Source organism: Copidosoma floridanum, unplaced genomic scaffold (genome assembly GCF_036245765.1).
Source record: "Copidosoma floridanum isolate Cflo_tuat_1 unplaced genomic scaffold, Cflo_Japanese_pri ptg000026l, whole genome shotgun sequence".
NCBI classification, from domain to species: domain Eukaryota; kingdom Metazoa; phylum Arthropoda; class Insecta; order Hymenoptera; family Encyrtidae; genus Copidosoma; species Copidosoma floridanum.
The window spans coordinates 9679073-9701735 of NW_028321903.1; the positions used below are offsets into that span (position 1 = coordinate 9679073).

Consider the following 22663-nt stretch of genomic DNA (forward strand, 5'->3'; position numbering starts at 1 on the left):
TGCGTCAGGTTTTTGCGTAAAAAAGTGAGAGACTTGAAAAGGTCTCCATGACGAGATGAAATATTGACTAGTACATAAATAAAAAATTTTTGCTCAAGAAAACTGAGTGGTGCTTCATTGTGGATGTAAACTCTAAATAATATTGAAGTTGTAAAAAACGAGCCAGTGAAAATTCTGAAGCAGTTACACTTTCCAGTTATTTAGTAAACTTACAGAATAATCATGGACCTGAAAAGAGCCAGTAGTGATACTTTCAGTCATGCCTTATTATTATTCTCAATGATGGAGAGCGGTCTGCGTGTAGCTTGACTCTCTTTGGGTTCGAAGATCATGCTGGAAAGAGGTATGCCGCTGGCCAAAGAAAATCTTGTCGTCGGGCCGTTCCCTGGATAACCAACTGCTCACCACTAGTCGGGGAACTGAGTCTGGAAAGAACCTTCTCACCCGGTATGCCATCGGAATGAACCATTGAGAAGAAGACTGATTAAATTCCCAGTCAATGTAGCTGCCCGGACTCTTCAAAATTGTTTTTCCTGGCTTATTGTTGTAGCAAAATGTGCTCTGGTAGCACTAGGTCGGTCGGAAAAACTGCCACAAAACCCTAAAGCGTTGAAGCAGATTATGCTGTGGCTGAATAGCTCTAAGTATTCCTAGAGACGTTGGCGTTTAGAAGGCCTGTTTTTGTGGCACTTGATAATTTAGGCGATTCAAGGTATTATTTGACGTAAAACAATTGTCCATTGAGGAAGAGTGTTGTCGGTAGTTGAGATACCCAGCTGCATGGCTAACATCTGTGCTCTTAATAAAATGCAGGTAAACGACTATGGTGATCGACTATCCGCTTGAGAGTATTATAACTAGACCCACTTACTTTGATTGCAAGTCTCAGGTAAAGACTATGCCCTTTTTTCGAGTCCGGGCGAAGACTATGCCCGTTTCTGAAGTGCGTGCAAAAACTATGCCGTTTTTTCTAGTTCGGACGAAAATTTCGCCATTTTTTCCAAGTCTGGGCTAAAACTAAGCTAGAAAATATCCAAATATTACTTACTGACCTCTTTTGTGTTGTACTTTTCCTAAGACAAAAAAAACATTTTAAGATTTCGTGATACTTGGGTCCAAGTCTTTGTGTTATAAGTTTTATCTTCACATTGAGATTCACATGCACGTAAATTCATAGATGCCTTCACAAAAAAACAACACATAATCTTAATTCTTAGAAGGTCTTTTTTAAAAGATTTCGTAAAGTGCATGTTATAATGACTGTAGACAACAGCCACTAAATTAATATTTTTGATTATACGAGCATATCTAATTGCAAACACAAATTTAAAGTAAGCTTAAATGAATTTCATTTCATCTGGGCTTCAGAAAAGGTCAACATCATTTTCCAGACTCAGAAAAAATGGAACAATCTTCACCCGGACTAAAAACAAAGGGTATAGTTTTAATCTAGACTAGACAAAAGGGCATAGTTTACGTCTGTAATTCAAAAAAGATTGTAGTCCTTGTCCGGGATTCCTAAAAGGCATAGTTATCGTCTGGACTAGACAAAAAAGCATAGTTTTTGTCCGAATTCCGGAAAAAGGTATAGTATTCGTCCAGGCCTCGAAGCAAGGCATAGTCTTTGTCCGGGGTGTCGATATTAGTACCATTTCTTGTAATGAATTCTGTAATAATATTAATTGTATTGTTGTTTTCATTAATTAACGTTATATGATATTATATTTTTTTAAAGATATTATGAGAAAGGGGCAGTACAGGTTGACCTAGTGAAGTTCTTTTTATTGTTTATTTTCTTTTGTTTTCATAAAATTCACAACACAAGGATACATGCTTTACTGTATTAGATTTTCTTGTACACTTACATGTACATGGTTTGCAATTTAATATTTGTGTGGACTGCTATTAAGAAATAAGTGGTTACTTCTGAAACAGTTGATAGATATTGTTCTTGATAGACTAAGATTATGATACCTAAGTTTTTGCAAGTATCAAAAAAAATTTTTCCGTCTTCTAACTTTAAAATAGTACCTTCGCCGCTTGATTTTGGATTCTCAGACGAAAAAATAGTATACGAAATTCGTTCAAAAAGGCTTTTTTACAAACCTTGTTACGGTCCTCTCTCTCGATGGCTCTCTTTCAAATCTGCAAAGGAATTATCAAGTTATAATTATTTGAAAATGTATATATAGTTTAGCCTATGGTCAAAGTTTAGAGATGTGTTTAGTTCAATATCTAACATGAAAAACTCAGTCCCCACGAAGTCGTTAATGATGTTCTAGTTAGTATTTAAGGCTAAATTTATGCATAAAAATATTCAATCAGTTCTAGAGTAATTAATTTCATCGTTTTCAATATAAAAAGGGGTGACTTGTCTATTGTTTAAAAAAAGAATTTGTTTAAGGCCAAGTTATTGTATATGGTGTGTATATTTTGTTACTACTCCAGAAAGTATAATGCTTGTTAAAGTCGCCCACTAGCAGTAAGCTGTCATAATACCCCCCTCCCCCAATAATGGTGTGAACTGTGTAAATGTGTGATAAGGATCTAGCCCACCTTCAAGCTCATTAGGTATTATCAGATAAGGTCATTTCTGACGTAGCTGGCTCTGTATTGGCTACTTACTGTAGGTTGTTTTCTTACGTTTAATTGATTGTTTCAGACATCACTTTGCTGTACTTCTTTAGTACACTCTACCTTCGGACAGTTTTTTTGGGCTGGATAATTTTCTTTTGTTGTACGAGGGGCTTCTCTTTGATCTGCACTGGATGCCGCTTCAATGCGTTTCGTAGAATCATAAGCCTTAGGGATTTATATCCTAATTTCAGCCTTACGCATCTCACAATTAGAGTTTATTCTCCTGTGTGCTTCTTTAAAATTTGTACACAAACACACTGGAATATCACAACTCCTTTCTTCATGTTGATCTTGGTTACACATAATACATTTCGCCTTTTTTCTTCAACATATAGCTGTATATCAAAAGCCGAAGCATTTATAGTATTGCATAGAAGAAGCCACGTATGGCTTGAATTTTTTGGTTGTGAAGCATGATTTAATTTCGTGTGGCAGAGTGTTGCGTTCGAACATAAGAACCATCTCTGAAAATCCATTCATCTTCCTCGTTTTTCGGTGCTTTGTCCTAAATTAAAACTAATTTGTGTTGGTGTTGTGTGTGGTTAAGCAATTGCTTTTGATCGAGTATTGAGTTTCTTACCTTATAGACACATAATAATGATTACTTCCGTAATATAAAAATAAATTTAATTAGTGTCTGTTTTTTACCCAAAATAAAGAAAAAAAACGTATTAGTAGCAAAAAACATTTCCATGATTTTTTTTACGATGCGTAGTTTTTCAGTAAACAATTCCTTAAGTTTAAAAAATCACGTTTTTAAAAATTTTCAATTGCATCTTATACATTTATTTGACAGTTTTCTTGGAACTCACGAAAGCTTAAACGTTCATTTCAACGCTATACTTCAATGTTCTTCAACGGTTTTACTATTTTTAATGAATAGATTTGACGTAACATGCCCCCAATTGTGTATGTTTTTAGCGTTTAAAATCCTTTAATTCAGTAGTTCACACGACATTGATAATAAATAACTTGTTTTATATCCAAGTTCTTGCACAGGCTTACTCACGTTTTTCGATCTCTTGAACACTAATTTCGTGATTATACAACCGAGAAGTGACATTTCAAAAACAATGTTATAAACAATAGTTATTTTTATGAAAAGTTAGTTAATTATGTACATTATATCGTTATTTACGTTTTAATTTTTATTAAAATTCATGAGACAAATACATTACACAATTGAATTGCACAAGAAGTGTTACCTCCGAATTACATATAATTTGACTACATAATCGGTACAAAAATACTGTTTTCTGAGTCAAGTACATGGCTTAACTACCACCATGCTAGTAGGAAGAAGTCTGCCAGGGGGGGTGTAATCGAGAAATGCTCTTCACTCGCGTGCCACCAGCCATAATCGACAAAGTTTTTTTCATTTTTTTCTTCATTCAACTTACTATTAATGTCTTATAGTTGTCTTTGGCTGCAGATTGTGTGTATATATATATATATATATATATATATATATATATATATATAAAGAACTGTGAGAAAAAATCAGAAATCGGTTCAAAGACTGTAGGTAGTTTTGAACGTTTTTTTCTCGATTGGCCCCACTGTGCGTCAGTGTGATAAATAAATGAAGCTGAAACTAGCAGACAATTGATTGTATGAAATTACAATTGTTGGGTGTCCCTTAGCTTTCTGTTAGAAAATTTTATCAAAAGTTTTTAGTTCATTACATTTATTGGTTAAAAAAAAAAAAAAAAAAAAAAAAAATTATGTGACATCAAATTCATTCATTTCGTGATAATCACATAATGTTTTCGTGACTTTTGAAAAGATCTATTATTAAACAATTTATTTTTTTTTTTAATTAGTTGTATTTTTTGTAACTACTTTTATAATCTCTTAATATATTTTAAATATTTGCCATTTCAGTTTTTGCACCAAACATGGACGAATTTGATGCAATTGATCAATGCTGCAATTGCTTGAAGCGAAATCTCAGTAGAATGTCAGCTCAGATTAAAATCATTAATTCAGCTAGTGAGATCGAAGCTGTTTGTAAGCAGTTGAATAAGGATAATATTAAAACTGGGTTTATACTCTGCGATAAGTGTGGAAGTCTTGTTTTTTTAGGCACACAAAAAATCAAGTGTGTAAGTAGAATATGAAACCAGTGATGGAAGTCAGTCAACAAACACTCAGTCAAGTTTGAAAATGGCAAGTTCTAAGACATTTTTGAGGTAACTACAAGAACTTCTAAGGAAAAAATCCACCATAGAGTTGTCCCTTCTAAAAACTTTTATTTCTCATACAACATGTTGCATCTGTAGAAGTGAAAATAACTTCACTCTTGTACCATTAATTGCAAGACTGCTGTGTTTTAAGGAAACGAAAATCATACCTCCTTATGGAAATCGAGTTTGTGCTAAACATTTAATTAAAAAACAATTTTTTTATGATGACCTGAAACTCCTACACGTATACAGTAATACTAGTTTTTTAACTGTGGATAAAATATGTTTATTTTTAAAGAAATTTTCAGATAAAGCTCCAAAAACATTTTCAGACAGAATAAAATTATCAGAGCTTAACGAAAAATAAGTATTCTCTACTACTAGTCTTTCGACTGATCAATTGCAAAAGGTAAGAAAATTATTAGTTTCCATGAAATCATCAGCTTTTAGAGACGTCATACAAGCTCTAGTTATTTGCTTATTTAAATTACGAACTGCATCGTCGAATAATTTTATTTCATCTGTTTTCGAAATTAAAGTTTCTAATTTTTGTAAGTCAGTAATTGATTCATTTGCAAAAGATGTCTTACCTAAGTATTTTGGTGTGAAAAGTATTAAAAGAGGATCATTTTGTCCGTGATCACACTTCCGTTTATGCAACAAAATTGTTTAATTTGACAACCGAGCTTGCTTTGGTTTTTGATGGAACATATCTACCTCATGTAAAGAGTGAAAAGACTGAGTACTAACAAAAATCATATTCAGGTCACAAGAAATATCCTTTGGTCAAGCCTTTTACTATTTGCACCACAGATGTATTCATTGTTGATCTCCCTGGTACTTTTTTGGCCACAGAAAATGATGCAAGCATCATGAAGAAAGGAATAGATGATTCAAATAGTATAAGAACTATCATTAGAAAAGATGATATTTGCAGTGTAGATAGAGGTTTTAGGAATGTGGTATCTTATTTATAAAATCTTGATTTGAAGGTTCTCATGCCTGTCTTAAAGAAAAATCGACCAAACTGGAGTAAAACTAAAGTGAATGAATCTTGTTACGTAACAAAATTAAGATGGGCTGTAGAGGCTGTTCATGGCATCCTGGGTAATGAGTACAAACTTCTTCGCCAGAAATTAAATAATAAACTTGTTCTGAAAGCTGGGGCATATTGTATAATTCCATGTTTTCTCAATAACTTTGTTGGTAAGCGTTTAAATATCGATAAAGATGATGATGGTGTACAAAATATAATCATCGAAAGAATGTTAAATGCTCATAAATATGAAAATACTTCAGCAATAGAAGCTGAGACAGACAGATGGTTTTGACGGCTCATTACTTCGATCAAGATAACATCTAATAAAATTATTGACTTTTCAGAGTCAAGTGAAAGAGATCTAAAAATATTTTCTTCGAGAACCTATTAATAAGGTCAAGCCATATGTTACTTAACCTAATTAATGGATGATGGTAACAACATAAATTTGGAATAAATTAAAATAAAACCTAAAGAAATAAAAGTATTATTAAGGTCCAGGCAAAAAAAAAAACTAACTAATTTTACGTTGAATATAAACCTAACACAATTGGATACAGGGATATCCTACACAATACATGTACATGTGTCAATAGATTATGAGATGTAGGATCTTGTTCTCACATTGCTGCAGTCATATATTATCTTAGTAATGCTTGATACAGATAAAAAATTATAAGACCAGCAAATATTCTTTTGGAATTATTCAAAACTTTAGATATTGATCGTGCAATAAACGAAAATAGTGAGAAGGACTAAAAATTTTATAAATTAATTTCAAAAATTATTCGTATTGTCAATTTCGTTAATTAGTTACAAATTTTGAAATGTAACTTCATTATATGTTAATAATATCTCAAAGATATTAATAATTCTTTTAGGATAATTAATTTATATAAGAAATATTTACACACTTTTACTAATTTACAAATGAATCGGCATAGAAATAAATTACTAATTAGTCTGATTTACTAATAAATAAAATAACTCTTTACCTAAAAAGGCCTCGGTCCTTTGCACCTACAAAAGAAAAAAAAATTTGTAGAGCAATTGCAATGTCTTAAGATCTGTTGGATGAGTATTTTTAAGGTAATATTCTAGAAACTTAATTTTTTTTTTATTCTTATTTTGATTTTTGAGCATGATTAGTAACGAAAAATTTGTAGTTATGGCAAGTAAAACTCACACTTTTTAACAAATAGTCATAAAAATATAAATATTCATTTCTCCATTGGTTTTGGGATTGTATACTGAGAAAAATGGTTTTTTCTGAATTATAAATATGTTCTGGGGCGTAAATAATTTTTCAAATACCGCAATTCGAAAGGGCCGAAAAAAATATACAAATAATTTTTGTTTAGCAGTTAGCAAAAAAATACCTACATAACCTGAAAAACCATTCGAAAATTCAAAATTTTTTCTAAGCTTTATTTGAATCGATGAAATCTAAAAAATCAGTGTATTTGTGTTATAAAACCACACGTTCTTAAATTTTTAAAAATGTTTTGAAATGGCGGATCGAGCGGAAATAATTTTTTTGCAACCACACGTTTTTGAGATTAGGTGGTCTACGTTAGCACCTAAAGAGCCTAAAATTTAGCTGGAAAGGGTTCTGACTCAAGTACTTCTAAATGGTCAACTCCAATGTAAAATCCAGAAAAGTGTAGTTTTAACTATCTTATCCTGCTATAGCTTTTAGTGTTGACAAATTCTTGGAATATTGAAAAAAAAGTTTTGTGAAATTAACTAGAGAAACACTTACATAAAAGAAAATTCTAGAAGAGTTGAAAATACGTGAGAGACAAAGGCCGACATGTGAAAATTGACGTTATCGTAATTTTCGGTGAAGAAGATTTTAGCAGTTGAAAATTTAGATTGCTGATGCGACTAGATTGTAAAGAATGTAAACAACACGCTACCAGAGTCATAACAAATGCAAACTCAGAAGCCACATAAAATCAAGGTGACCTTAATACATAAGCGATTATCGCAAACACAGTGTAGAACAAACAATTCATATAATTGGAAAAACTGTATATGACTAAACCTACAGTACTGCTTGATTGAGAAAAAATTGAACAAGCTAAGTTAAAATTTTTTAGAAAATAATAGAAGAATTTTTTTGCAGAGTTTGAGCGAGAATTAAAAGAACTCAAAGCTTATAGAAGAGTTATAACCAGAGCCAAAAAAAGGAGATATGTGTTAAAGTATCGCCAATATCTAACAAAAAAAAGAGCAGAAAATAAATCTAAAATTAAGTCAACTACATTACATGTAATAATAGACAGTACAAATGGGACAATAGCAATAGAAAAATTTCGGTCACGTGGCAAGATTACTTATTAGACAGTGGTAGTACTGAGCACATTGTAAAGACGCATAAATTCTCTAGTGAATATATAAATTGAAACTAACTGTTAGAAGTAATTTTGCAAAACAAAAAAAGGAGCTGCAAAAATACAAAAAATAAAATTTTATTTTAGTAACCTTTCGCATAAGTCTTACATTGATTTAAAAAATGTTTATTTTATACCAAAAATTAGGAAAAAATATTTTGCTTATGTCAAAGATCGTGAAAGATAGTGAAAGTAAAGCGACCGATGATAAAAAAAATGTATAGATGAAATAAGCTCACGGTGACTTGTACAACTTGATAACTGACAATTGATAGTAACAAAATAATTGTTGGTATGTTAGACAATTTAGAGAACATCAAAATTAAACGTATTTTCGGTCTAAAAAAATTTAACTGTGTTCTCGTACACTCTTTAATGCAAAACGATTCATTCCAAGTGTCTAAAAATTAATCACTAAGCCAAATTAGATCTTTTGTGGTGCGCAATTTGAAAGTATCAAAAGTAAGCTTTACAAAAACAATGTCCCGTACTTAAAAAAAAAAATTTTGTTTTTAGTTGTAAATTATTAAAAATAATGCTCGACACCACAAACTTTTAAATAGTACACAACAAAAAAATTGATAAATCAACGCTTAGGCACTGGAAGTCGCAGAAAATGAAATTTTCAACTGTTTTTGTTGCGATGATGACGTTTTGGCCTCTTTTTTCAATTTTACGGCCTCGTAAAAATTTTTATGGACTTGATCCAAAAAACGTATGATAAAAAAACTGGTATACACTATCCAAAAAAAAAGTTCTGACTTAAAATAGTTGAATCGGTCATTTTTAAAGATAGTCTTCATAAAATATCGCAACTTTTGTTCAACGACCCATATACGTAATCCTACAAAGCTTGCAGAAGCTTAGGTCGAATTCATTACAGTACTTCAAAAATATAAAAAAAATAAAAATTTTTTTCTTTTTTTTTAAGTAGAAAAACTTTGAAATTTCTTACTTAGAATGGTATCTTAGAAATATCAATAAAAAAATAAACTAGTAGATGGTAGGTGCCTGGTGACTTAAGTATGAGGTTATACTTCTATGAAATTATATGGCAGACAGTATTATTATCAATATAAATATACCTTCTATGAAACGATATTGCGTACGAAAGTGGTACAACTCTTGTAAAAATGAGTAGACTTAATTCGTGTGGTTACAATGAATATTTTAATATTTAATAAATGAATGATTGCAAACAACATATTACTGCACAATACAATGTAAACAATATATAGGCTAGCCAGTACAAGACTGTGCTCTTTTATCAAGTCTTCTGATGATTTTAAAAGAATTTCCTATCGCCTACGCTAATGACATCTTTAACGTCACGCTAACATCTGTCACATATACTCACACACTTAATCCTATACCATATTTAGTATCTAAAATATAATTGTAACTAAAAACTTAGGAAAAACCATCATGTAGTACCACTTTTCTTTTCACTAAGAGTGGTATTAAATGCCAGGGAATGTTCCTTCAGGACGTCCATCACACATAGAGTGTTTTGACAGATATTATTCAACCATCAAACGTATATTGAAGTAGCAGAAAATATACCCACAAAAAATTGTAGCTCAATTAACTGTGCCTTTTTTCTAAATGTTTCCTTTTAAGAAATCTTAGTTTTACATGTAACATTATGAATGAATTACGTAAAATTACATTTTTATAATCTGTAAAAATCTCCCAATTCTTTTTGTATGATACATACCTTTTCGAACGATCTTTAAAATTTTGTAATAAATAAAAAAATTGTTTTTTTGAATAACACAAGAAAAAAAGGTTTAAGTATGCGTAGGAGCGTGTATATAAGTATATACATAAAAGAAAAACAATTATTAGCGTTGCTACATATATTTGGGCTCCTCTTACTCCTCTGAACTCTTTCCCTTCCAATTGTGATCAACGTCCGTAGAGATAAAAAATCATTTTAGTCATGAATAAATAATTTGTCAAAGGGTAAAACGGAATTACATTTAGCAACTGAATGCATATAATACAAAAACAGTGTTTAAAAAATTTACGAATGTGAAACAAATATATTGTATGAATAATTATTTAATTACTGTTAAAGTAACAAATTAATAATAAATGAATAAATTGTTATTAACACATAGAAAAGCTGCCTTGCTAAAATATACTCGATTTTTAGTTTGAAAAAAATTATTTAACTAAAAAAATTAGTTTATTCAATAAATAATTATTTCATTGATGTATCCTTCTAATTACAAACCAAATAAGTTCATAAACGGTACATAAATATTTAAATTAAAAATAAGTTACGAACTACACTTAAAGAAGTAATCGAGTTGTTAATATTGAGTCCGCTCATAGTAGAGTGGGTATGAAACTTGGCTTGTGTGCAGGAGATCGTAAGATCAAGTTTCGATTCAATTAATCACAAACATGTGTGTTTAATTTTGTAGAAAATGCATAGGTCTCTTTTTAGAAAAGTTTCGTGTACGTGAATGTAGTAGTATTGTCGTTGCACTATAGTTTATTACCATACTAGCGACGCCCCAGTCTCGGTTTTGCCCAAGACTCACTTAATGGAACACCATAGTGTGTTGACATGTAATGTGAAACGTTGTCAGTTAGAAATTTTACATATATTCTTGATACTTCTCAGATCAAAAATCTTTTTATAAAAATTATACTTGTTTGGAATCCACACAAATAATTTAGTCAAATAATCAGCTGTAAAAAGTGTAAAATATAATTGCTGAAAAGTACCGTGCGTTTCTTACGCCGTAAAATAATCGTTTACCTTAAAGGGCCGTTGATTTGCAGTTTCTCCCGTATAATTTACAAAAAGGGCTATTCTTTTAAGCTGTAAAGATTCAAAGCTCACAAAAAATTTGTCATTAAATAATTTTTTTCTCTTATCTCACAACTTTATTACTAGAGCAACAAAGTCCTGGAACTTAATCTCTACGTTATTTATCGCAACAAAAATACAAGTACATATTCTACCTATTTAAAAATCTGAAAGATTCAAGAGATTACTATGATGGTTATAGTGAAAAGCTGATCTCTCAGTTAATAAATTATTTTGTCATTTTCTTGATGCCTAAAACTGTATTTATAAGATGCATTTAAAATTTTACTTCTAATTCGACTTCTTGTGACTTTTGGCATAGTTAAGACTCTTGTGAGCCCTAAAGGCTATTTTTTCAACTTTATTAGGTTGTAATATATTTGTTGGCAAGGTAGTTTCGACGTTCGACGTCTAATGAACCTGAAAAGGACCGGTGAGCTTCTTAAGTAAAGTAAATTATTAAGTTAAGTCAACTGGCGCGTTGGGCTAGCATGTGAGGAAGAGATGGGGACTGAGTGAAGGAGAGAATTGAATTGAATTGAATTGAATAGTTTATTGAGGCTAAGGACTCAGGGTCCTTAATAGCCAAAGCTTAATACATTGCCTTACATTTGGCGGAAATAGTAGGCATGCAGGCCCGCTTACATAGTTTGAGATTCAAGCTGTGTGTCTAATCTAGTGCATATTAGTAATTAAGATAAGAGAAGAAAAAAGTATAGATAAATTTAACATAAAATTTGAATAAAAATAATATAAGATTCAATACTGGAGTGCAGTAAATAAACAAAATAATTAATTGTAAAATCACATCCCTCAATTGAGTCGCAAATCTATTGATTTCAAATATTGCAAGAGGTCGATCTTGAAGTTGGGTGAATCAGCCTTTTTCCGAAGCCTGACTGGTAGATTATTCCATAATCTCGCCGCTCCCACCGCAAAGCTGCATCTATAAGACTCCGTTCTGGCCCAGGGAACTATAAGGTCAGATACGGACGACCTTTCAGAGTACTCAGCACGAGCAGCTCGAAAATTGATGTTGACATCAAGGTACCCCGGGACCCTATAGCGCATGACCGAGACAAGTAGACAAATGGTGACATATTTAATTCTACCTTCCAGACTCAGAATCGAGTACTTTTTGTACACAGGCGTGATGTGATGCCACTTGGGCGTACCATCTACAAAGCGCAGTGCAGCGTTTTTGCATCGTTCAAGCTTGCGTCTCATTTCACCAGAGATGCCCAAGAAAAGAGACGCGCAGTACTTCAGATGAGGAAAAACTAGCAGCTTGACAAGCAGCAGCCGAGTATCCACCGGCAAACAATCTCTGCATCTTCGAAGACACGATAATGTGCCAAAGCACTTCCTGGAAACCGCAGTGCAATGAGCTCTGAGTGTAAGTTCACTGTCCAGGACAACACCAAGCACAGTAATCTCTGATGAAAAGAGAGAGAGAGAGAGAGAGAGAGAAACGGCGCGTACCTAAGAGAGTGTTTGTGACCTTTACCGGCCGGGACAGCGCTTCACGCCGTGGCCCTAGAGGTCGAACCCAGCTTGTATGTGTGTGTGCTTGGACAGTCAGCTGCTCTGAGAAGTCCTGGCCCTGACTGAGAGTCGTGAGGAGAAGAAAGAGAGACTAAAAGTGCTTGTGTGTGTGCGCATAAGCGGATATCGTACCTCTCTGAGCGCAGTACTGGTGTCTTGGTTGCGATCGAGGGATTATGCAATTGTAATTAGGACCGAAAGAGGTGTTCTCTTTTCTATTCTAATAAATATTTAAGGTGAAAGTCAACGTCGCTCTATTGCTCCTTTGACCCAGACGTGAATCCCTTTTTCAGGCAGATCCAGTGAAGGGAGAGACGAGATATCGCATCATCGAGTAGAGACGTACGAGAGTGAATCATAACGATATTTACTCTCCAATGGTTAGTCACCTTGGAGAAGTAGAAATACTTGTTGTACACTCAAATTTTTTTTCTGTAACTATTTACGATTCTCATGGACTTATAAAAGACTCTTTTCAGTTTTTGCCATATCAAAGACCTTTTTGGCTTTTAATTTTTTTTCCCTAACCGCACGGTGTGCGAGTCTTTCGTGTGGGCTCCTTGAAAAGTTTCCCTCAGACGACTCGTTCATCTATCCTACTGGATACTATTTACAGGGCGCAGAGATCGTCTCAAGCATACTCCAGCTATTATTAAGTTTAATGGAAAGATATTTTCCAATAATCCTTCTAAAATCGCTCTACCGACTTTTTTTTATAACCGGTAGTGACTTGTACCCCTAGAGCTGGCCAGGTGTTGGCTTTCCTTTGAAAAAAAGCTCCTGGGGGCTAAGACAGCTCCAGAAAAGTCGGTTATTAGTTATAAAAATCGGATGAGTGGTTTTTCGGCATCCTGGGTACTCATCCCATCGAAAATGCTCGAGAAAAATATCTCAATGATTTTTGATAAGATTTAAACCCACGACCCACCCTTAAGTATCTATGGCTAGGAGGCTAGCATGCTAACCACTAAGCCATTAAAACTCTTTGGTCCTATCTACTTAGATTTACATAATATTGATCTTCTGTTGTTTTGTATGTGCTAACATTAAATATGAACGTCTATTCCCAGATGCTTTTTTACGAAACGTATAATAGAAAAGAATGTTCAAGGTAATTTATTAGAGAAATCACTATTATCACTAACAAATATAGTGTAATTGTTGAGAAAAACAGTTTTATCCAACCAATGCATTGCCTTTAGTTGGTGTTTAACAAATTGTGAAAAATGAAGAAATTTTTTTACATTTTGGCTTGTAACTTCTTTCCTATTTGTCTGATACAAAAAAGTATGTATACAAAATTAGTCGTGATTAACTTTTCCAATCATTCATGTTATTATAATTATGTGCAAATTTGTTCGTTGCAATGTAATGCTGCAAAAACGTGAAATTTCTTGTTTTCAAATCAATCTTTAAGTATGTGTAGTTTTTTTTTTATCATTAAAAGTGTTCAAAAATAAAGGATTAAGTACTATTACAAGTATCTCCAACCATGCATGAGCTTTTTTGTTTATTTCAAAAATGACGCCACAGTTCAAATGTAAATTAAAAAACTTATTTGCTCGCATAAAGCTTGCAAAAAAGTAAAACTTAAAATTCTAATGGAATTTTGTCAAGAATACATAGAGCTTTAATGCCATAGAAATAAATTTTTTTTAATTTCAACCAACTTTTCAACAATAATTGATTGTTGCATTTAAATAAATAGTTAAAAGTTCGTCAATCTTAGATACAGAGGAAAAAACCAGATTTGATTCAAAATTCTTAGAATTTCTTTTTCTTTAAAGTTACAAAGTGATTTAACGCAAGTAGTTATTTTAACGAAAACTGAATGTACATAGCATATTTTTAGAGTTAACTTCAAGATAGTGTCATTTGAATGTAAAAATTTATATTTTCATTCGTTCTAGAAGACAGCAACAAATGTATTTTTTCATCTGATGCCTCGAAAAAAATAAATAACATAGAGATATTATAGATAGAGTAGGCACGCCACCGATTCTTCTGTAAGTGGAAGCGTTAACACGATAAAAAGACATGCAACATCGAGCTACCTTTCTATCTCTCTCTGTGGTCGCTACTGATTGTCTATGCCAACATATACGTAAAACGTCTGTAGCCAATCAGCAGCGACCACAGAGAGAGATAAAAAGGTAGCTCAGTGTTGCATCTCTTTTTAACGTGTTAACGCTTCCACTTACAGGCTTGCCTACTCTATCTATAATATCTCTATGGTTCGGAAGCATCTCAATACAAATGCACCCCTGTATCGACGCTTCCGACGAAGAAACGTACATGACGGTCAGCCACCATTTACATTAGCATTGTAACGTGGCGTCAAGTATGTTTCTTTGTCGGAGGCGTCGATATATGCACCGTCTACCATGCACGCGTTATAAAGTATCTACGTTAAAACTTCAAACATCGTAATTGTTCGGACGTTGGAAGCCAATACACGTTGGATAAATCTTAGGCCGCGTTTGTCTGACTTGTATTGCTCTCATCACCCCTTCTGTCCCGCATACGTTGTACACATACCGAACGTCTGACTTACCTTGTGTGGCATACATCCACTTCGGCGTTTTTAGCACTTTCAGCGGACTGAAATACACCTAAATGTGTATACGTGACTGCATATTGTACGCGTGGAGGTGAACGTGTACGCTCACGTTGGAGGGGCAGATGCTAGGCGCTAAATAACTGGTTTGGCTTTCGAATTTCATTCTAAGTCGTTGAAAAGCTGAATAGTAACAGTCGGCCGTTCTGGGGCTGAATAAATGCCAGATTTATTCAGACGCAACGTGTCTGGACTCTCGTATTCATGTAGAGCCGGTGTATCGGTTCAAGATCCCCAAGAAATATCATTTTCAGGCTAACGGTACTTCACTCAAAAAATACTTGTAATGACATAAGAGGACATACTTTGAAAACTATTAATGTAATAGTTGTATTAATTTTGTATAAAAAAAACTCTGTAAGAAGAAAAATTTTGTTTAATCTTATTTTTAGAATCGTTTTTACGTCAACTAAAAACGTAAGTAGTTGTTTTAGGTAATTGTCCATTTATACCAAACGCATGGACAATGGTGAGCGGACTTTTGTCACGTACGTACCATTTTGTGAATATAATCATAAAACTATAAAAACAATCAGCCCAAAATTGATTTTTCACTCAAAAACACTTTAGCCAATGGCGTACAAAACCTAGCGTTGAAAAGGGGGAAAAAAAATTATTTGTGCCCTAAAGCTTGTATAGGTAGAAGAACCGATGGGCATCGATTAGGCAGAAAAGACTCAGTTACCGTAGATGGACATACGTAAGTTGGCTGGTAATCGACATTTTTGTATTCAACGAACTGACAAAGCAACACAGAAGACGACCACGCCTTCCCTTTCGTTTTGGGGCCTAGGCCACGCTTTGGGAGACGGAGAGTCTCTCTTTGCACTCCGTCTAAACTGATCGGCTGCTTGATAATTCTTGATGGCTGAGTGGTTCGGCTCGTTGCATACAGCTGTACACGAATTTCACGTGACCCCGAGGAATTAAACGACTTTTTTTAAGGAACGCTATCGGGGATGGGTTGCGCAGCTGTCGTGTGTGTACCGATGTGATGTCATCTGTGCGACTTGACAGACTTTTTTGGGAAGATGTATGCTCATGTGTGTGCTTTTGCTAGACGATTACGTATCGATTGATGGGCTTCGGCTAATTTCTTTTAATTTGGCTGGCCAGCTTGGAGCTAAAAGAAATAGAGAGACTCCTACGACTTAGTCCAAGTGTATTTATGAATTGGCTTGACACAAAACATTGATCTGACACGGGGACAATTACATTCTGATAGGCGCGACGTGTTGCAGACCCCATTAACCGCGAAAACTGCCTTCAAAAGCGGACTCCTCGCGCTGATCGTGGTCTGCCCCGTTCCGTTCCTTAAAATAATTCATGGCATCGTAAAAGTCACCTCCTGGTTCTAAAAACTATTATCCGTTCCCCCCAGCAGATCACCATCGTAATTTTGTGCGCATAAAACGTACAGCGTCCCTGCCCTCCATAATTTTCTTTCAATCGGTAGGAGTTTCTTTCAATAGTTAGGAATTTCTTACGTCGTTTAAGATAAAATAATTTTGATACAATGTTTTGTATGATTGTTCAATAATTCACGGATTGAGTTAAAATTAAAGTATATTATAAAACTCAATTAAATCGTATACCAGAAAAAATTAAAGCCCGCCTTACACCCAGGAAGCCAAGATATCGCTCTTCTAAGTTTTAAAAATCGTCCTTTTTGCGGTTTTTTCATGTATTTTATTTTTTTTTTTTTTTCTATTTTTTTTTTTTTTTCTGATATTTTGAAAATGCTGCCAAAAACAAGCTCATGTACGATAGGGTTTCTTCGAAAAGGGCTGCCCCTGCGAGTTTAATCAGTCAAGCATGTTATTACATTTTAACATCTCTTAAAACACTTACAACTTTGTCCTCCCAAATCTTTAAAATTTATGTGAAGCGCATTTCTTTCATCTTCTTAAAACGAATAAAATGCACATCTGTTAAAGAAAAAAAAAATTGTATTTAGCTCAGTTACTGACATTAAGAATTGTCAATTTTTCCAAAAACCGCATTCTTATAATTTTCAAATCTTAATACTTTTTTTTCACCTACAAATCAACAGAGATATCCGTTAAATATACAAAAATAAAGTTTTAGTGGTTTGGTCTTGTGGTTTTTACGTTTTTTAATGTTTTTAATACTCTTAAAATTGATTTCTTCAATACAAAAAAAAATTCAATTCTTGACACGAATAGTTTTAATGCTCATATTTTCTCTGTATAATATTTGAGGGAGTTCTTTTAAGTGTAAACAAAAGCTAAAAAAAATCCAATTCCTAGAATAAATTCCAATTTCGAGGTACCGATTTAAAGTTGCTTGGCGACTTCAGTTAAGAGTTAAAAGTATGGGATTTATACAGAAATGTACATTATACGTTAATTTAGGTGATTAATCAACGATCAACAAATTGAACATAACAATTTGGCACTAACTAAAAATATTCTTCTTAATATTATTCTTATATTATCTTATTCTTTCAACTTATTTTTTAAGTAGCCTTATACCACGAATACGATGCCAGTTCTCTGTTAGTGACGTATTAAGTTTTCAGTAACTTTTTTAATCAACTGCCATATTTTTTTATGCATTAGAAGTCTCCTATATTATTACAAACGCTTGTCTTCACGTTCTTACATGGTAAGTAGAAGAAAAAGTTGGTTAAAATATTGAAATTCTAAAGCCAGCACGAAATATCATTGAAGAAGTCATTAAACTGTCGCACCCTGCAGCTAATTGCAAAATAGTTGACGAAAATTTAACTTTCTCATTTTTTAATTAAAAATTTCAGGTTATGATTATTTATTCTTGATACATAACAGCAGAGAAATAAATATATATCAGTACAAATAACTTTTTTTCTAGATCTTCTGAAGCTTCAAAATAAGTGGTTTGCGGTGATAGCATTTTTAAAAATAATTTTTTATTTTAACTGTATGAGTTAGATGAAACTATCGATTTTTTTCTTCATGAATAAAATGGATAGAATTTATTTCTACGTTTACTTTGTTAATCACATGAAGTTGTACATTTTTCTTTTTTTTTTTAAATAGTGACAAATGGGCAAAAATTTAAACAAACATTAATAAAACAACAAGGTTAATCTTGAGCTTTTCAATAGCTTTTCATTGATTTTACATACCTTAATATATCTAGAATATAAATTCTTTAAAAAATCCTGCCTATACTTACCCTGATTAAATAAAAGTACAAATAATTCCTTTAACTATTACAACACAGAAATTTACTCACTAATGCTTATGTTTTGTTCTAACATGCTTATCACCCATTTATGGCTGTTCTCGATATTTTTTTTCGTATACGATGAGTTTTAACCTTATTTACATGGTCAATATTAGTGTTTTTTGCATTTTTTCATTAGTTACATGTTAGTGATACTTTTTTAAAGAAAAACGTATATTTTTAGCCTAAAGATAAATTTTTTTATTCTTTAGATTATTTTAGTAAAAAATGTTTCATAAATAATCACTATAAGTTTTTAAGTTTTTGAGCAAATCATTTTGAAACATCAAAAACTGCCATTTTGATGATTTTGAATCACTACCATAAGAAAAGCTTGAATTCGAAGTCAAATACTATTATCAACTTAAATTAATGCTAATTTAATGCTAAATCATCATAAATTTCACATGGGATCAACGCAAAATTGACGATTTAAGTGATGACTGATTTCAGCATTGAAATTCTTTCTAACATTTTAATTATTCTTTTTTCTTTTAGTATTACCGTATTTTCTATTCAATGTATAGAGTCTCCTTTAAAAATCACTCAAAATATTATAATAAATATAGAGTAAGAACCACCTGATCTTAAATATGTAACACCTTATGTGATTCACTACGTAAGAGTAAAAATAAATTTTTTTTTCGTTTTATTAGATAAAGAAAAAAAATTGGTCATCAAATGTTTACCAAAAATTTTAAAATGAAACATTCTTTAAAAAATGCAAGAAGCGAAAATCACTTATTTTGAAGCTTCAGAAAATCTAGAAAAAAGTTATTTGTACTGATATTTATTTTGTTTTTTTTTGTTGGTATATATTAATAATTTTTAATGACTTCTTATATAATACTCCGTACTTGCCTTGAACTTTTAATTTTTTAACTGATTTTTTACTATATTTGCCATGCAGGAACATAAAGACGAGCGTTTGAAATAATATAACAGACTCATAATGCACGCAACAAAATCAATATGGTGCTCAATCAAACAGGTTACTAAGAAATCAATACGTCACCAACAGAAAACTGACGTCGTATTCGTGGTATCGAATTACTTGATAAATCAGTTGAAAGAATATGATACATTTTGAGTAAGTGCTAAATTCTTGAGTTCAATTCGATGGTCGTTAACCTTTCATCAAGATTAACGTACAATGTATATTTTTGTATAGATTCCTTACTTTCAATTCCAACTGAAGTCACCAATTTGACCGAGAAAACGGGGGATTTGTTAAAAAAAAACAAAAAACAAAAAATGCTAACTGCAAAATTTTGACGGATTTTGGTTCGTCTCCGTTCTTAATAATAATAAACCTAAAATCCAACAGCTAAACTGTTGCAGATTTTTTTTATTTTCCAGTAATGTAGCGAAAATGTAGTTTTTTGTAATTATAATTTTTTCTTGACTATTTAGAAAAAATGTTTTAAAAAGAACTTTTAAGTACAAAAAGACTTACAAACTGACCAGTTGAGTCCCAATTGATTTTTTTGTTTTCTTACAAAATGCAAAAAATTGCTTAAAATCGATGTTTTTTCAATAACGTTTTAATCAAACATTTTTATATCCAGCCATCCCAAATTTTAATCGCTTGTAGGCTTTGATCTGCAGTATAAGTGATATTTTTTGGAATTTTCCTTGCATATTTTCTGTATTTGCTGCAAAAATGCATTTGTTTATTAAAAAAGCACTTCATGAAACTTAATTATTATCTCTTTGGTTGTTCGTAGAGTGTTGTATTTGGACTCATTCTTTTCCTTAAGAGTTGCACTTTCAGACCTTTTAAATAGCTAATACATTTTTGCAACCAGGGTTTTGTAAATTAATGAGAAAAAAAGTGCTAAGTTGTAAAATGAAATAATTCAATGAATACAAATGAAATCGTTTCGAAACTTTTGTCATTTGATTGGTAGAATTTTTTGCCTAATTTACAAAAAAAAGCTTACCCTACGACCAATTGCAATGGAAGCAGAAATAATTTTTTTTTATAAAAATTCCTGATGCTTCATTTTACAATTAAAGAGATTGAAATTTGCAGGGATTACACTTGAATATTTATTCTTTCGGTAAAAAAATACTATTTGTTGTTTCAGTGCCACATATTGTTGCTAAACGAATGTTAAAAGCGATATTGATCTTATCAACAAAGTAGGAACAGCTGGCATTAGGTGCCACGAGAAATAAACACGGGCATTTCAAATCGGGCATGCTTGAAAAAATATCGATATCTTGGGTTCCTGTGGTCGCAAAAAAAGTTATCACCAACCGGTTTGGGGTAGCTTGGCTACATAAAACGAAATGTTGCATTAGTTTTGTAAACAAAATTTTTTTTATTATTTGTACGTCCAACCTATACTTTTCCATAACATTTTTGTTAATGTTTTTAATCAATCACTATGGTTTTCATCGCATTGTTAATGTTGTTAAAGCTCTTACATACACGTTGTACATTTTTGTTAATAAATATAAAATTTAAATGCAATGATGCGTAGATGAACGTCAGATATTCATATCTTTAGTTATAGTAAATACAGGATTAAACTAATAAATGTAAAATCTAAAAATACAGAAAAAGTATGTACCACAGCTAGCTTAAAATATATGAAATGAAAAAGATTTGTATGCTTTATTTATGTATTTACTAGTACATATACTACTTCCTGCTTTTTTAATCAAGGAAAAAATAAATTCGTAATATTATTGAGTATCAATAAATCCTTTGATTAACGTTTTTACGATTTTAATGCCAATGCCAAGAGAATGAGAAAAAGTGGCGCACAGCTAATCTCTGCTATGTATGCTTCCAAAAAAAAATAATATGCCATTAAATAAGTTGAGGTATGAGCTGTTTGAAAAAAGTGCAGCATTAAAATCATGTTAACTAGAGAAACGGCTGCCAACCGAAGGCGCAACGAGAAAACACTCACTTCGAACATACCATCAAGTACAACTGTGGTGCGGTAATAATATCGACCCCACACGTTATTAGGGCTGGACCCCAAAATTTTTGTTTCGTTCTGAATTACATGACCAGCAATCAGTACAAGTATTAATTCATATGCCACAGCACGTATGGAAGTACTTCAAATGCGCGAATCACGTGTAACACAAGTAATATGTACAAGTATATGTATTTTATGCATGTGCGTGCTCGAATACGTAATAATAATAAAAATTTTTTACTATTTTAATACTGGATTCTTAAAGACTGATTGATATTAGTCGTAAACTAATTTTCTCAGTTCAATGACATTTGAGTTGTAAGTTCCACTTTTGCTGGCGGTTCCAAGACCCACACCTGGATCTTTATTTCAAGAGGGACTTACGCATGGAGGGATGTATTTTACATTTAAAGTTGTAACTAAAACGATGAGGATGAAAAAATAATATACTACCCTCTTATTCCATGCAACTAGTCACATTTATTTTCAGACTATCCTTATGCTAGCCCACATCTTTCAGTGACAGTAGTATAGAATTTTCCAGTATCACAGTGAGTCCTAGTAGTTTGTGTACTGCACATGTCTTTTTACAATGCGCGCAGTGCATCATATGTATTGTATACATATATTTATATGTGATGCTGGGTTGTGTTTACATACGTACATCTGTATAATATTACTGTAAGGTTAGTATAGCAATCGTTGGTCACCTTGGTTAGGTCGAAGTTTCAACTTCTCTACGTGGCCAGAAATCCATGACCCAGCTATTGGTCATTGGGTTGTACGGTACTAACTTCATGTAATGTTAAGATATCGAATGAATAAGTTTTTATGATTTACAAGCGCACACTCAAAATTGTATGTGATGAAATGACGATTGAAAACACAGTTTCTAAAATAAATATTTTATTGCTCATGTATTTTACACACTTCCGTACAAGTTAAAACTTATGGTAACTACTCATGCTTTCGTTGATTAGCTAATAACTATGTATATTTTTATGGATTTAGTATTTTGAATACTTTCATAATTACTTAATGAACGTACCTTCTTAAAATTGTAAGGACTACTTATGTTTTGTCTATTTTAATCCTTTTAATCATTTTTTTTTTGTAACTGCAACTCTCGGATCTGATCCACAATTCTTTTCCTCGTTGCAGGAACTATTTTTTTGCTACGTTTTCTTCAATGTTTTTGTCTTGTTTGCTTTTCTCAGTATTTTTTTCTTTTCTATTATTTTGCGTTTAT

The 22663-nt window shown here is 32.3% G+C and overlaps 1 protein-coding gene across 6 annotated transcripts in view; it reads left to right on the forward strand.

Annotated features, from left to right (window-relative positions):
• Window positions 1-22663, forward strand: part of Rim2 (replication in mitochondria 2) — a 430077-nt gene that overhangs the window by 72548 nt on the left and 334866 nt on the right. Inside the window, exon 2 of one of the 6 annotated variants that reach the window (XM_089595618.1) lies at window positions 4522-4829. The exons of the other annotated variants lie outside the window; for them this stretch is intronic. Within the exon in view, the coding sequence (XP_089451744.1) occupies window positions 4804-4829 (26 nt within the window). The 5' untranslated portion in view covers window positions 4522-4803. The remainder of the gene's footprint in view (window positions 1-4521; window positions 4830-22663) is intronic. 6 annotated transcript variants of the gene reach the window in all.